General features: G+C 41.7%; 1 protein-coding gene across 6 annotated transcripts in view; it reads left to right on the top strand.

The window, feature by feature from the left end:
- The first annotated feature begins 3,826 nt into the window (after positions 1-3,826).
- The window catches only part of RAPGEF2 (Rap guanine nucleotide exchange factor 2), a 184,906-nt gene continuing 172,249 nt past the window's right edge, over positions 3,827-16,483 (top strand). For all 6 annotated transcript variants that reach the window (XM_063156291.1, XM_063156286.1, XM_063156287.1 and 3 more), the window contains exon 1: positions 3,827-3,962. In XM_063156291.1, the coding sequence (XP_063012361.1) occupies positions 3,894-3,962 (69 nt within the window). In that variant the 5' untranslated portion in view covers positions 3,827-3,893. The remainder of the gene's footprint in view (positions 3,963-16,483) is intronic.

The following is a 16,483-nucleotide window of genomic DNA, read 5'->3' as shown; positions in this document are numbered from 1 at the left end:
ACTTGTTTTCTCATCTTGTTATGAACGGTTCTCAAGGCTTCTATGTTTCTTACTTTTGCTTTTTCATACTAGCTAAGGACAGAATATTTACTTGTTATTAAAAAACAGCCTGAGAACTCTGCTGTTTACAGAAATGTGTCTGAGAACTTTGTTGTTTACAGAAACAGGCTTGAGAATTGCTGCTTACAGCTGCCTTTTACTTTTCTATCAGCTGTATATGATTATGGCATGTCTGAACAAAACTCTATAAGCCATGTCTGAGCAAAATTCTCCAACAGAAGGATAAGATCGTCTCCCCTTGGTAGTGGCCTTACTTGTACATAAAATAATTAATCTTTGACTTCAAATCCAACAAAAATGGCTTCTGCCCAGTCCAGAGGGGATGGCTACTGTTGTCAAGGTCATCTCTGGAGGGTTTCACCAGGCCAATACCTCAGTTCCCCTATAACTCTCTACCTCCATGAATAGTTATGGAAGTATCTTTTTATGGTTGCCAAGAAGGTGCCAGGAGAGATCTGGGAAGGAGAGGGGCAATCCTGAGGGCTGGAGTTTAACTGCATGAACCTGCTGCACCTGCCATGCCATCTCCAGGAGGTAGATGGAGACGAGTACATACCCAAAAAATGGGAGAAAGGAGCATTCCAGGCTTATAACCATATAGACTGTATATAACTTGCTCAACTCCCTCGAAGTGGCAATGTTTTATTTTTTACCAAGACAGACTGGTGCATCCCAAGCAAACCAAGCATTTAACTGTGGGTGACTAACTACAGGTGTAATGAATTGAAAGCCATGTGGCTAAGCCAAGTGCAAGCTTTTGGAAGTGTATCTTCTTAAAAATGAGGTTTAGCAAATGAACAAAATGCCCCCAGAACTGCTGAATTTTTTTCCTTAGCATTTTAGTCGCTGTTTGACCTGACCATTTCAAATTACCTCTTGAAAGAAATGGACATATTCAGGAGGGGAGATACCCTGTATTTCTAAGGCAAAATGCTTCTATAAAATAACATAGCTATTACTTATAGCTATCCAAAAAGATATTATGCTGAGCTGTCATATTTTGTGTTGCCGGCTTTTCATACTGTTGAAATATCAACATCATATGTACTGTGTGTGTACAGTTAACTCTTGGTCTCCTGGTGTAAGATGAGTAGGAAACCTGTGTAATGTATTAACATGACCAGAAAAACACCCCCCTCAAAAAAACTCACTCCATTGTAAATTAGGGTAAGACTAGATAACAACTGAAGAATATTATCTGGCCTGAAGAGTAACCAATAAGCAAAATGAATGGCATGTCCTGGTATACATGTGTGTTTTAAATCATACTGATTTTTTGTTGAAGCTGGAAAACAGGAAGAGAGTGAGACTAAGAGAAAATGTAAGTTGCAAAAACATTTGATACCATAAATTATGGTTTGTTGAATACTTGTAGTGAAAAATGGGGGTTTCTGGAGATAATTGCATGTTTTCTCAAGTAATAACTGTCCTTACTCTGAATCTTGATGATTATTTACTGATTTATTGTTGGGATTTTTTTTTTTCTATTCAGAAATAACTAGACTGATTTCAGCAAGAGAAAAAGCCCAGCATAAAGGACATGCTAGTATCTGCCATGGAGGATATGAATAATCAGAAATATTTGCATTATACAAATATGTTGCTTACAGACACTAAAAAAGGTGTCAACACAACACATCCTTAAATATTATTGAGACATTGTTGAGTATATGTGTACATATTTCTCTATGTACAATTCTCTTCTTTCATTCATTCCCATTTATAACATTTCATGTAGAGTGTGATAGGCCTTTGACACAGATCTATAACCATTGAGATTTGTGACACTGATCAGAATACAATGAGAGCCCTGAAATCCCATTCTCTGACGTGAAACATCCCTATGAATCACAGGTATTGTGCTACCAGACAGCACAGCAAAGAATTAACCAGAGCAAAACACTAGACTTGGTGCTGTTACAGCTAATAGGTCTGAAATGAAAGATAATTGCATATTAAAATAGAGTGGGTAGCTCTGTTTTGATGTAGAGATATAAAGATGTCAGGCAAGCTAGGCTGCAGCAGCAGGGAATGGGTGCCCTGAAGTGATTGAGGAGTGAAGCCCAAGAGAGCATTCCTCACATTCCTGTGGCACTCCTCCTATACATATGCCCCCAAAAAAAGGGAATTCCAGCACTCCGGATGGTAAACTGAGCTTCAGAAAAGCTGGCACTTTTCTATAGCTGCAGGCTTGATTCATTTGAAGGAATTATTATCATCTCTGGATGATGAGCACAAGGCATATTTAAACTGTTATTTTTTAGGGCAAAGGGCATGACATTTCCAATCTGTTACTAAAAAAAAAAAAAAAAAAAAAAAAAAAAAAAAAAATTAAAATCCCCCATAAGGACTTCTAGTAAGCACCAATAAACAAGATGTAGAGAATGTGGAGCACTCCCTAGTATTTTCCCATGATATGCCCAGAATAATTGGTATTACTGCAAAAATATTTTGCTGACACATCTGAGTGGGATTAGCCCAAAGAGCTATCCTTGTTAATGAGCCATATCTAGAAATTGAGTAGGTTTAGTAGATTACTGTCTGAAGACACAGCATTTTTGAGAGCCACTTATGTCTAAAAGTCTAACATATTTTCTCCTGGGACTAGCAGTGTACGTTTTGTAAGGAAAAGATGGTTATCCCTGGGAAATTTCACAAATGAAAAAATCAAATAAAGATGACACTACCTTACTTGGAATTGAAATGTGACTTCTAGTGACTGGGAATTAAACAGATTTATTAGTGTTGACATTATTTACATTGCGTGATCCGTATCAGCGAAGGGTACACATCACTTGTGAAAGCAAATACATTAATAGTATTATCCTGCCGCTAATGGCATGCTAATAATACTCGCATGCTCCGCGTTTGTCAGGCTGGTGCTGAGACGTGCTCGGTGTCGTGGTAAACAAAGAAAATAAGCCATGTTGCGAGACCCTTTATTCTTAAAAAACTTAAGTTCACGTGAGGAGCATCCGCCGCTAGATAACCCCAGAACAGCGATAAATCAACGATTTCACACCCCTCCCTTCCTCGTTTTTACCCCATAGCAACGACAGAGGGGACAGCCGGCTGATACGGATTACTTTGGAGAAGCGTGACAACAGGTGGCCTCCCCGAAGTCACTAGACTGGGAAGATCAAGTCTTTATTTTATTTATTTATTTTTTTGGCGTCCAGCTCGCCCATCAGTGGTATCGGTGACCAGGGAGCACCGCCGGAGCTGCGATGATGCGCGTCCCTGGGGACCATGGCGGCGGCCGCTCGGACTTCTTTTAGGTGCTTAAACCGGGCAAGGCCGCGCTCCCGGGGGAGGACGCTGGGGCACCGCCGCCGGAGGGGACCCCGCCGGCCGCGACCCCCGGCGCCGCGACCCGCCCCGCTCCTTCCCTCCCTCCTTCCCTCCCTCCTTCCCTCCCTCCTCGGTCCCGCCTCGGCCCGCCCCCCGCCGCTCCGCCTCCCCGAGCCGGCAACTTCCCCGTCGCCGAGGCGGGCGCGGAGCCCCCCATCAGCCCGGATGGGAGGAGGAGGAAGAGGAGGGAGGAGGCGACGCCGACGCTGCTGCCCGAGGGGATGCGGCGGAGCGGGCCGGCGGGAGGCGTAGAGCCGACTCGAGAGGGAGCGCCGAGCCCTTGTCGCCGCCGCCGCTGCCCCAGGCGGGGCTCGGCCGCCGCCTGCAGCCGCTCCGGGCGGCGGCGCTGCTGAGCCCGCGCTGCCTGCGCGCCGCCGCCGCCTCGCCGCTCGCCGCTCGCCCCGCGCTCCGGCCGCGCAGCGCCAGGCCGCGGCCACCCTCCCCAGCGCCTCCCGGGCGGCGGCGGGAGGCAGCCGGGAGCGATGGCGTCCTACGTGGATAACAGCTTCCGCCAGGCGGTGATGAAGAACCCGGCGGAGCGGAGCCCCCAGGTGAGCGCCCCTCGCCCCGGAGCCCGCTGCCCCCGCGCAGCCCCGAGCCCCGCGGGCAGCGCTGAGCCCCGCCAGCCCCGCCGAACTCCCGGCGCTGAGTGCCCGGCCGGCGGCTCCCGGGAAGGGAGGGCGCGCATTAACGCGACAACTTTCCTCCTGCTCCCTGATTTTGGGGGAAGGAGAGGGAGAAACGCCAGCTGGGCTTGTTTTGGAGGTTGCTTCCGGTAAAAAGAAAATGAAGTTAGAGTATAATTTTTTTGGTGGTGTGTTTTTTCTTTTTTGCCTTTATTTCTTTCTTTTTTTTTTTTTTTTTTTCCCTCCCTCTGTGTGTGTGTTTTGTTATTGCCCCGGAGTACGGGTGGCTCAGGATTTGAATTCAATCCCTACTTTTACATAGCTGGCTGGAGCTGGCAGCGCTGTTTCATAATGTAGGGGCTGAGGTCAGTGGTATTCTTGGCAAGTCCTTGCTCTCCAAAGTAGGGTGAAATCCTTACACAATGGCACCAGGCAGGAATTTTTTAGATACCTGCGCCGTGCTCCTGGAGCCTTCTTTATCAGAGGAGTGTGTGAGTCGAAGCCGTTGGTAAGCGCAGTTGTGCTTAGAGAGGCTGAGAAAGGTTAAGCTGGGGACTGGAGTGCGTACAGAAACATTTTGACTTAACATGACCTGAAAAACAACCAAACTGAATGAGTTCCTTCTGCTCCCGAGCGGTTGCTGCAGTGGCTGTTGCTGCCAACTGTCTAAAGACTAATAAGCTTTACACTGATCCCCACATCAAGCCGCGGTTCAATAGCTAATGATACAAGGAGTTACTTTGCTTGGAGTTGTAATGCCATCTGTCCTATTTTCTAAAGGCTTGTCCTGCTCTCTGAGCAATCCCTGTATTCGGGTTTTGGGGAAGAGATGCTGTTACTGATTGTTTTGGCAGGCGTCTGACTGGCTGGTGATGATTTTAAATTGGGGCAAAGAGGAAACCTTGACTTTTGCTCAGCACCCATAAGTCATTCCTCCTACTATAGATACGTCATTGTGGTAATGTTATTTTTATCCCCATGTTCATGGAATATGTGTCAGAAAATAAAACTTCTCATGGAAAAACATACTGGCTGCATAGGCATCGTATGTGGCATGCTTTTTTGGCAACTGTATTTTTTTTTCTTTTATATAAAAAAGGAAGCTGCTTCTGGAATATGTTTTTGTGGTGCTAAACTTGTTTCTCTGTCCTTGTTTGACCTTTTCCAAATGTCTGTTTGCCTTCAGTGCTGGACCCAGCCCTTCAGTGTGTTGTGAAAGCTGAAGGAGGCTGAGTGCTCTGTCCTGGAGAAGACACTCTCTGCAAACTTGCAGCGAGGTCACTTGGATTGGTAGAGGCATAGATTCCAGCTGGGGGGTGCTACCAGCCGTGTCCAGCCTTGGGACGTGGTTATGGAAGCATGGTGGGGTGCTCAGGAGGAGAGATGCAGGCATATGCTCAGGAAGCACTTGGTCAGGCTGTGGGGCCACCAGGCTGGGCTTGGGGAACGATGCTTTCCCTGTGGTATGGGCTGTGCCATGTGAACTGGTAAACTTTCCCCTGTCCTTGCCAGTTGGCCTTGCTGTGTAGAAGGGATAATAAGGAAGCACAGAAAGGCAGAAAATAAGAAATGACGCAGTGAAGAATCCAGCCTGAGTGCAGGGATAAAGCCCAGTGAAGGGCACGGAGCAGAGAGCTAAATTGGGAACACCAGGGCTGCATTAGTGCTGTGAAACTTCCCGAATCAGCACGCTGGCAGCCTGCTGTGGCAATCACCACAGGAAAAGAAACCCACCCTTAAATCCATGAAATTGACACTGGCCCAAAATAGCCCACAAACAAGACCAAGTATGTGGGAAATCTAATGTGTTCTTAGCACTGGAAATACTTGAAACTGGTGGTGCTCTCCTGTTGCTGCTGGGGAGACTGGGCTTGCAGCAGAAAACTTGGTTGGTGTTTTTGTAAGTGGTCCATGTTGAATTGTGTGTGTTAGTTTTCTGCTGTTGGTTCTCTGTTTGATTTTATTTTACAACAGTATTGGAATTTGAAAGAAATATGCTTATGCACATCATCTTTCATCATTACGTAAAAAGGAAAAAAATACATAGAGAGGTACAAAGACCTTGTTTTTCCTTCTTCCCTTAAAGTAACTTATTGTTTCTTTACTTGTATTTTCCTGTCCTTGCTATGCTATCTCTAAAAGATAGCTACTTAATTTTGACTTTTGGGAAGTCACGAGGCTTTTTTAAAGTCAAGGGAGGGTTGAAAAGAGAAAATATATTTATCATATTTGTATCAGTGCAGGAAATAGCAAGAGAAGTATGTTAGTAGCATATTTGCTTCTTACTTATGTTAACAAACTCTTTGGGGCTCAGCTTCTCCCAAACCATGATGAGGTAAATATCTGTTTGACATTACTATTCACCCTGGACTGTCAGGGTGCAAATTTGGCACCATGCCTTCACTGCAGGCTCAGAGGACAGGAGTGACAGAATGATAACCAGTATGTAAAACTTCCAGAAGTAGGTCTGATAAACATTGTTGGGAAAGGCAAACTTGACTTGGCTTGAACTTTTGTAATGCAGAAATATCTTGGTAATTTTGGATTGAACTGATTTTTTTTTCCTTTGAGGTAAACAGTATATTCTGCAATTGTTTTTGTAAATTTATAACTTTATATCTCTTTGGTATATCCTCCTTTACACAGTGTTTCTGAATCACAACTCAATATTCTGTTGGCTAAAGAAAGTGAAAAATAAAAGAAAAGGAGATATATATGTGGCCTGTACTTTAGCATGCCTGTTGTGTAACTCTTCTCTTTAATTGAGGTATTAAACTATTCATTTTCTCTTTGAAGGCGTGAACTAGGAAGTTAATTTAACTACTTTGGGGAATCTAACTTTTAAATGTTCATAAATTACAAATGGTTTTATGCCCTTGAGCTGTGAGTAATCGAGATCTGTTTTTTTTCTCTCCTAATGTACTCTTGCATGGACTGTTACAGCTTTAAGTCTTTACAAAACAAATTCTTTGTGGCATCATAGGCCATTTCAGAAAGCCTGCAGTTTTATACTGGTGTAGCTTGCTTGAAAAAATAGGGCTGCTTTTGTTTTCAAACAAGAGAAGCTGAACCCTAATCTTTCTTTATCCTGACTACTCATTTGCATGGCATGGTATGTGAATAGCTGGTTGCTTCAGAAACTCTGCATACTGTTCACTGTTTTCATGCCATGTGGTGATGTCTGCAGGAAGAAATTTTTTGAATGTGTGCCTTATATATGTTAGATGCCTAAGGTTTGCTTCTGGAAGCTGCTGGTGTGGTACATGAAGGCAGTTCAGCACAGCAGTAACGAGGAGCAGAGATGTGACAGCATCGCACCAGCTCTTCAGGGCGGAGGGGAGAACTGGACAGTAGCCCTTAGCTTGATACTAATGAGTCATTTAATGTCAGAAGACATCTAAACAGGATGCTCTTGTAGAGCAGATACTCCCTTCTTGAACACTTGAGAGGAAAAATGGTTTAATTATAGGATATACCTATGCTTTTTCCAAATAAACTTTCAGCTTGTTCCCCAATTGTTTTATTTTTATATTTGTAACCAGTGATAGCATGATTGTGTGCAATCTTCAGATAAGCCAGAAATGAACATTTCCTTCTTGCTACAGTGATCTCTTAAAAAAAATACAAGGCTGTGTATTTTAATGGGATCAGAGGAACTAAGTTGTTTTATATGTGAGTCTAGCGAAAGAATATTTAGTCTTTAAATTCAGGCTGATTATGTGTCTATATATCAAATACACTAGAAAACTAAAATGATCTTTTCCAAAAGAGCTTATATGGGATTTCTTTCCTTTGAAAAACAAAAATGTTTTGGAGCTTGAGTTGTGCTTTCAGATTTTCTTCGATGTCAACATGCTACTGTGTTGCCATCTTTTTGAGGTGAGCATTTACAGAGGAGGGTAACCCCTGTTACCAGGCTGCTAACAGCAGTATAATGCTGGGAACTGATTCTGTTGCTAAACTCCTCTGCTGGCTCTTGGTAGCCCAGAGAAGTGAAGGGCTGTGGCAGCTGATGCCTGGTGTTTGGCTGTATTGCATTGATATGGTGGCCTTTCCATAATGCATCTCAGGGCTTTGTTATGTGGTTATTCAGGAGCAGCCTTACTTTGTAAAGTTGGACGTTCTGTTTCTTTCTGGGGAGCACATTTGGCCAACAAAATTAGATTCCTAACTGTGCTTTCCCATGGTGGTGGTCAGGCTTTCTGCTGGCTGCAGTGACTAATTCTGGAGTGGGGTCATGAGCCTGTTATGTTTTGTGTTAACATTGGACCATTGTTAGTAATGCAGCTTAATGAAGAAAGGTTGTTGCTAGTTCTTGGTCTGGGCTCCTTTCTTGCTCAGCAGTGGGCTTCAAGTAGAATTGCCATCATAAAGTCAGCTGTAAGGGTAGCTGGTCGGAACTACAAAAATCCCAACAAACCTCTAGATGCTGTAGGGTTTTGGAAACTTGTTCAAAATAGTTAACATACCCTGAATGTGTCTGAAAAACTGTAGGTTAAGTGATATCTTGTGGTGGCTCTTGGGCTGTAAGTAGGGGGGAGGTGAATACAGATGAAACAAGTTACCATAGGCTCATGTATGTAGAGACCTTTAACCATGGGGATTTTTTCCTGCTGTGTTTCAGCACTTAACTGGCAGCATAAAAACCAAAACTGCTATTGGAAAAAAGTAAGACCTTTACCTGACAAAGCAAACAATGTATTTGTTTAGTACAGAAATAATGTATTTTGGAAGTAAGTGTACTTTTTTTTTCTCTTAATATTTTTCTCAAGCTAGTATTACTATGCAGCATTATTTCATGCCCAACAAAATTACTTGTATGAATATATCTTTTTATGGCTGATAAGTAAAGCTGAAAATCCTTGCATAGCTCAGATTTTCTTGTGAACTCTTTAATCTGTCTGGTGAAACAGCTCTGGAATGTTTGTTTGATTCTGAACTTGCAGTGTCAATTTTCATGTCATTTTCAAAACTAAGGGTATGTACTGCAATGGGCTGCTTAGTATCCTGTTTGTTTTGAAAGTGTGCTCATTTCCCAGTCTTTCAAATGGGGTATGTGTGTATTTTCCCATAGCCATTCATATCTTCATGGCCAAAAGCTTTGAGAATGGCAAGAGTATTGACTTTTTAATTTCTTTTGCAGTAGTTCTGCCCTATCACAGGGCTAGTACTTTGTACATGAATAGATTTCTGTGTCTTTTAATGATACAAGTTTTGCCAACACTTGCAAAGAGCTTGGTATGATCAGGAAGCCTTCAGCTATAGCACAGAAATATGAGTGGAAGCCTTATCCTACCCACTTGTGTGCTTTCTCATTGCATCAGAAGATTGCAGCTTGGTTAGCTGAAACTGGGAAAGTGAGGGCTTAACTGCAGCGCCGATAAGCTCTGTGTAATTTCCTACTTGATTAATTATCTGTTTGGTAGAGTTTGCTTTTGATTTCTGCCCTGCAGTGGCTGAAGAAGTGTTTGCCCTGGGTTTGGGCTGAGTATCTTCCTGTGACCATGTTTTTCTCAGCCTTTGTGAACACAGTCTCTTTCCTGCACTTAAAAACTGGGAGCTTTTCCGTGGCATTCTTGCCTAGGAAATGTGCTGAAGTGAGCAGCGCTGGGCCAAAAGCCCCGGGATCTTCTACTCAGTCCAAGCTTGTTTTGTCCACTTGCTTCCTGAGGTGCTGTTCAGACATCAGAGCACATGTCTGTGCCCTCTGTGATGCCAAAGGACCAGGATGCTCCCACCCATCCTCACCCACCCCGCTGGTGTGGGGTGTAGCCGTGGTGCTGCAGGAAAAGCTTTGCTGGAGGAGGATTATGGTAAAGCAAGACTGCTTGCTGGGGATAGGCTCGCTCTTCTGCCAGAACTGGTAACGAGCAAAATCGTCTGCTGGGCTTCTGAGACCAAAAGGACTGAAAGCTCTTTCATGTCTTGGGTGTAAAAGAGTAGGTCAGCAAAAGTAGAGGACATACAAGCATTTTCCCAAGATCATGTTTTTCTGTAGTAGGAGGTTGGAGTCTCCTGTGGATTATCTGTTTATTCATGGAGAACCCTTGGTACCTGAGGGAAAAAAAAAAAAGATTATTTAAGTGTAACCTCTAAAGATGATTCATTTATTTTACACTTATTACAATATCCCTTAGCTAAGGTTTTTTTGATAAATAATTGTTTCTTGACATCCATTGTTTTAAAAAGCCTGTATGTGCAAAAGTTTTTAAAAGTCTATGCTTATGCAAATTACTGAGTAGTAACTACTAGCAGTAGCTATTCATTCTGTTGAACTACTGATCTGATTTTAATATTTTTTTTCTCTAAATCAGAATGTTGCTACTTAATCTGTTAGCATGTTTCAAGAATGACTATATGTACACTGAACAGTCATTGTAAGAACTTTGACTTCCTCATTGAGGGTTTTTTGTATCCTCATGAGAAAATATATTTTGGCTTGTGTTTTGGGAACTTTCCCACAGTAGGAGATCTAATTTTTGCGAGGTATTGTTTGGGAATTCAAAAGGAGCACTGGCAGAAAGATAGCTCTACAAAGATGCTTTGTGAGGGGCAGCTGAGCCTGCGCGCCTTGTTTGCTGCAGCCAGTGTGGAGATTTAATTTGCTGCGTATATTTTGCATGAAGGGGTGTATTTGAATTAGTCTCCAAATGGAAGTGGTGCTCTCCTTCCCTTTCTCTGAAGTTGGTGAAGTTGACCACTTTTCTTGAAAAGGGAGAGAGAGGAGCCCTACTGCAGTGCTTTTCTTACAGCTTTGTTTGCAGTTAAAATTAGCTATTTGTTCTCTCTGGGTATCTCTGTTACGCCCATAGAGCTGTAGATGTGTTTCTTTGTGTGTGTCTGTCTTGTCTGACCTGAGTAAGAGTGATTAAATATTTGATTTAGAGCAGTTCTAAGGAATTCTAGTCAACAGTAAAGGTCAGCATGTATATCATTGCCTGAGAAAAGCACTAAAGGAATAAAAAAAATTAAAATATTTAAATGCTTTTAGCGGGGGGAAAAAGGCATCATTGGGCTTTTCAGCACCGAGAAAAATTAAAGGAATATTCTGATATTAATATTTCTGTGGACAGCATGATTTTCCTATTTTTCTCTTATTTGTGTGTATTCTGATAAACATGAACAACACAATGAAACAGCATCTGGTTTCAGTGTAAATTACCTGGGAATGTGTATTAAGTTTCATGGAAGACACATTTGTGGAGCATGTCTGTTGTTGACTGTCTTTACTGGGCTGTTTGTTTCTGTTTGCTTGCTTTTTGTATGTCTTGAAGTTAAAATAAACTTTGCTTAATAAAAATATTTATTATGTAGTAGTTTTGGGTTTCTAAACGGGAGGGTTTCCTGTTACCCGTGAATTGCTTGCTTAGTGGTTTGTTGTTTTGTTTTTTAGTTTATATTTGCAGTTCTTTATTGTTAGGAATACTGGTCTCCCATCTTTATTTTGCTTTTACTGTAGTTGGGAAAAAATATTGGTATAGCCTTTTCACTCTGAAATTAGTCATTCACACTTTTTGCCCTGTTACACAAAAAATAACTCAAAACTTAGAGAGGTGAGAAAGAATGTTACACAAATGTGGTTTGTAAGCAGTTGATGGGAAAACAATATCACCAATATCTGCTTGAGGCTTGGCTTGCTGAAACCAAAGGCTGAATCTTTTGTGGTTCATTGTATTTCTTTAGCAGCAGAGCTACTTGCAGTGGGTTAACACTGGCAGGATGCCAGGCACCCACCAAAGCTGCTCACTCACTGTGTTTTCCGTGCTGATGTTCTCTGCTGCCTCATTCCTGCCCGTCCAGCTGTTTGTGAGGCTGCAAAAATCACAGGATAAGTGATGCAGTCTTGTCAGCTGAACAGAAGAAAAGGACCTTACTTTTGAGAGATTGTGTAGTAGGGTTTTTACTTTCTAAAATTTAAGTGACTAGTCTGATTTAGATTGTGGCTTCAAATGTTTTTGTTGGTGCAGCTGAAGGTGTGAAGACCTATGATACAAGAGATTGAAAAGAAATGCTTATGGTTGTATGTAGGAATCTCTGAAATACCTTAACCTCTCCCAGAGAGTATATGGTGCTCCATTTTCAAACACTGTTTATAAGTATAAAAAAAATTAAACTGGATGTAATGTTATGACATTATTTATTCTTGATGAATTTCCTAAAATGAGAATTTTTTTAGTTTAGGAGGCATCTTTGTATTCACTTAATTGGATGAGGGAGATGCTAAGGCCCGGGGCTTGGTTTTTTTTTTGGATTGTTATACTGAATCTTGTCTGTATTTACAGAATATATATACAGTATAGTGTATATACTGAATCTTATCTGTATTGGTTTGTTGTATAGTATTTGAAAATTGGGTGCTCGTGGGCTCTCTTCCTGGGGGTAAAACAAAGAAGTGACACTTAATTTTGTTGGCATGCAAGTTAAAAGGCGAACACATTTTTCCATTTGGTATGTGAAATCTATTGGGATGTACCTAAAATATGTACTCTCCATTGTTTTTGTTTTGACTTTGAGGTAAGTGCTTCATCTTGTCAGGAAACCATTCCCTTGCCCGCCCAGAACGTTTCCTCAAAATACATGACCTTGCAGAAATCAGTTACACATTGCATTATGTGAGTAGCCAGCACTGGTTTGAATGGTTCTGCAGAGTTTTGCTGTTTGTCAAAAGATGTGTCTGAATACACAGCATACATGGTAGTAAATATTTAGATGCATTTTGAACTGAGAGAGAGAGGCTTGTCTGTGCAGTATTACAGACTTCTTTTGTCCCTTGCCAGTGGTGCTGTGGGTGTTCAAAGTGAATTCTCTCACCAGTGCTGTAGGACAGACAGGCACTGCCAGAACACAGCATCCCATTGCTGACTTCTATTTGTGCAGTAGCTCAGGCAGTTTTTGAAGGTGCCATAGCTATAGTAACAAAAAAAGATGGACTTTGGTTTAAATAGTTACAGCAGTATTTCAAAGTTCTGGCATTTTATTGTGTTCTTGTATGATGGTGCTTTATGTTGAAATAGCTTTGAACTTTATTAACTGCAAAATTAAAATGTATTTGTTCTTATATCTGTTCTTATGCTGTTGTAGTTGTTCTTATATCTGGATCTCAACCCGTGGTCTTTACCTCTTGTGCCTCCAATTCCCCTTTCCATCCTGCTGCAGGGAAGGGAGGGGGACAGTGAGTAAGCACCTTGTGCTTTGGAATGTTTCCGTAAGAGCACTAAATTGGGGAATACTGTTCCTAAACCACAGCAGGAGTTCTCCCTTTGGAATTCTTCTTCACCTCTGGAGGAACTGCAGTCTCCAAAAAGAGTCCAAAACTGGAAATAAAAAGCAAGTTCTGGATGCTGCTGAAGCAGAATGTGTGCAAAGGTGTGTAGCATGGTTGGGCTTTTATCCAGTTGCTAAATTCATGCTGAAAGCTGAAGTGCTGTAGTTGATCACAACACATTTGTTGATTTCCTGTTGAGGGTGGCTAATAACCAGCAGTTTCACCAGCGAAGGCAGTAAGCGACCCATCAATTGAAATTATATTGTCTTAAGAAAAACAATAAATGGGGGTGTAGTTCATAGATGATACTCTATCTGAGTATGAAACAAGAAAATAAGATTTTGCACTGGTTCATGATGTTCTGGTGGTATCTCTCTATAGTTTTGATTAGTGCAGTTACTAAGTAGCTTGCATGTATTCAGTGCTGAGGAGCTGGTGAGCAGATGGTAAACGCTCCCAGCGAGAAAGTTTTCACTCTGAGTTAGAGGAAAGTAGTTGTGAGGGTCTCAGTCTGAGCTGCATTTTGTGTTCTCCGTTGATCCTATGGTACGCATGGCTGCGTAGTGCACCGGATTTGTTGGGGGTCTTCAGTGGATTTGTTACAAATTTGTACAAAGCAGAAAAGGTCAGATCTCTGTGTGAATGGCCCGCAGTGTCTGAGCTGGAGACTGAAGCATTTCACGTGTGCCATGGGTATGGAAACACGAGGGGCTCCGCCAGCTACATGCTGACCAGGAGCTGGCGCTTGCTGGAACGAGGGTAATTGAGTTTCTGTCCTTGCCATGGCTTCTCCCTTAGTGCTGAAAGCTGCTAATTAGCACCAACGCCTTGTTTTAATTCAAGATGACTTCGTTGGAAGATGCCAGCTCCTTGGTCGTAGGCCACTGAACAACTATCAGATGGCAGCACAATTCCAGCTCAGCTGTTAAAAATGGCTTGAGGTAACAGTGCCAAGGGAAGGGTGAGAGTTTTTTAGCTCTGTTGTAGGTGTTTGCCAAGGTGGAAGAGAAGAGGATATTCCATATCTGCTGTATTTTAGACAGCCATTTATTTTGGTGCTGTTAGGTTGTATTTTACCAGGCTGAGTATTGATAGATAGCTGGTCTCTACTGTCCGACATCCTCTTTAAGAGTCTTGTTCAACTCTTTAATTTAAGATGACTTTTAGGGGAATATCACTTTCATAGTTGAAAAACTTCTAGACTACAGGATATTGCTGGAAAACGTGATCAATGCAATGCATGGCACAAAAGGGTAGAAATGCTCTGTTAGCTTTGAAAAACAGTTCTAAGAACCCAAAACAAAGAAAATTGAGTTTGGGATAGGATACTTCATTTTGAAGTAGGTTTCTGAATGCCCAGGCAAATTATGAGTCCTTCTCCCTTCTTGTAGTCATTCTTTGTATCTAGCCTTGTGCTATGGTTTTACCTCTGGCTTATTCATTTCATGTCCTGTAGTTTCTCTCTTTCTAAACCCCTATTGTAGTGCTTTTTGAATTTTGTGCCTTAGTCATTACTTCAGGTATTTTTCTTACTAGGTGAGCACTTAGAATGGAATGATTTGGCTAATAATTTATTTCATGTTTATTTATTTCTGAGTGGGAAAGAAACTCTCCTTTATTTATAAATTGCAATACAGTGTACCTTATACAGGTTATTTTTCGCTTCTGAAACAAAATATACAAATACTTTGAGTTTGTCATCATTGGAATTGTCAGATTTCTACCTTTACCAGGTTCGATAAGCCAACATTGCTGTTTAACGTCTAATGTTCTTATGTGAATGAATATTTTATGTGAATTTAAAAGTGAAGAGAAAATAATGGCACTTTCTTACAATCCATCTTGGCTTTGATAGTAGACGAACATTTAGCCATGACGAAAGTAACGTGGTTTATGGTGACACAACCTGCATAAATCCAGTTGGATTTGCTGTTGACATTGGCCCACGTTCCAGCAGGCGAGTTGCCTTACATTTCTTTTGAACAAAGGAGGTCTGTCTGAAACAGGTGCTCTAATGGTTACCCTGGCCTTCATAAATAGCTTCTAGGTGAAGTATTATTTCTATTAACCATGAGTAACTTCACAAGGCACCTTGGTTTACTGCATGAGGTTTCCATTTTATATTAAAAAAAAACCCCACAGCCACAGCTCCGTGGTGTTTGGTGCCTCATAAGTCGCTGTTTATTTTTAGAGCATGCTTATCACAATTTGTCAGCCAAATATTGGCCTGTCCCCTCTGCTATTAGGTAGCTGCTGAAATGCCATTCTCAAGATAATTTTACCTACCCTGGTGTGTTCCAGGGTAATCTTAGTTTCTAAAAGAAATAATCTAAAACTTGCCAACTCTGCAGAACACGTAAAATAGTAGAAGATGGGCTTATTAAGTTTTGCAACCATATCATAATGTGTTAAATTTAATCTGACAAAATGGTTTTGAGAGTTCTGTGGTAAGTTGCCTGAGTGTGTTGAAAAGTCTGAATCTTACTTATGAACACTAGTGAAAAATATTTCCAAATTGGTTGTAAAATGAGCCAGGAGATAATGAAGAAATAGCTGGGCCAGTCTCCAGGCTGGTAAGACATGGCTACTTGCACACTGTGCAATGCTTTAGGAAAACTGTGTCACAGTTTCTTTTAAGGAGAAAGGAAAGTTCTGCTTTAAACAAGTGACATTTGATATCTTACTTGATTTCTTTTCCTGTTTCTTCTATTTATAGATGTCTTCAGTTTGGGATTTATCTGAAAGCTAAGGTCAGGAAGTGCCTTCCTCCAAAAATGCTACTTGTTGTGGTTTTCTGGAATGTCCTGTCCCCTCTCCTTCCCAAAAGGAACTGTACAGAAAGTATTTTTCCACAATGAAACACAGATCTTCAGCTCTGCAGTATCATGCTGTGACTCTGGCATATACTGGTTCACCTCCAAAACTGAAACTTTAAAAATCATCTCTTGGTGTCCACAAGACTTACACGACTGATTAAAACACAGAATACAGTAACCACTTCAGTTTCAATTATTTCTCATTTTAATAGAGCCTCCTATGTGGAGGCAGAGAAACATAGGCTGTATCCTATTTGGTAGGACTCATTTCCCATTTAGATTTTCAGATGACCTTAATGACTTTGTTTACATAGGGATACATTTAGAGGAGATGCTCACCCACTCCATGCTTCTACCAAGTATGG

This window comes from Melospiza melodia, chromosome 5, assembly GCF_035770615.1.
Source record: "Melospiza melodia melodia isolate bMelMel2 chromosome 5, bMelMel2.pri, whole genome shotgun sequence".
NCBI classification, from domain to species: Eukaryota; Metazoa; Chordata; class Aves; order Passeriformes; family Passerellidae; genus Melospiza; species Melospiza melodia.
The sequence above is the reverse complement of the archived record's forward strand: the minus strand, read 5'-3'. Positions and strand labels throughout refer to the sequence as shown.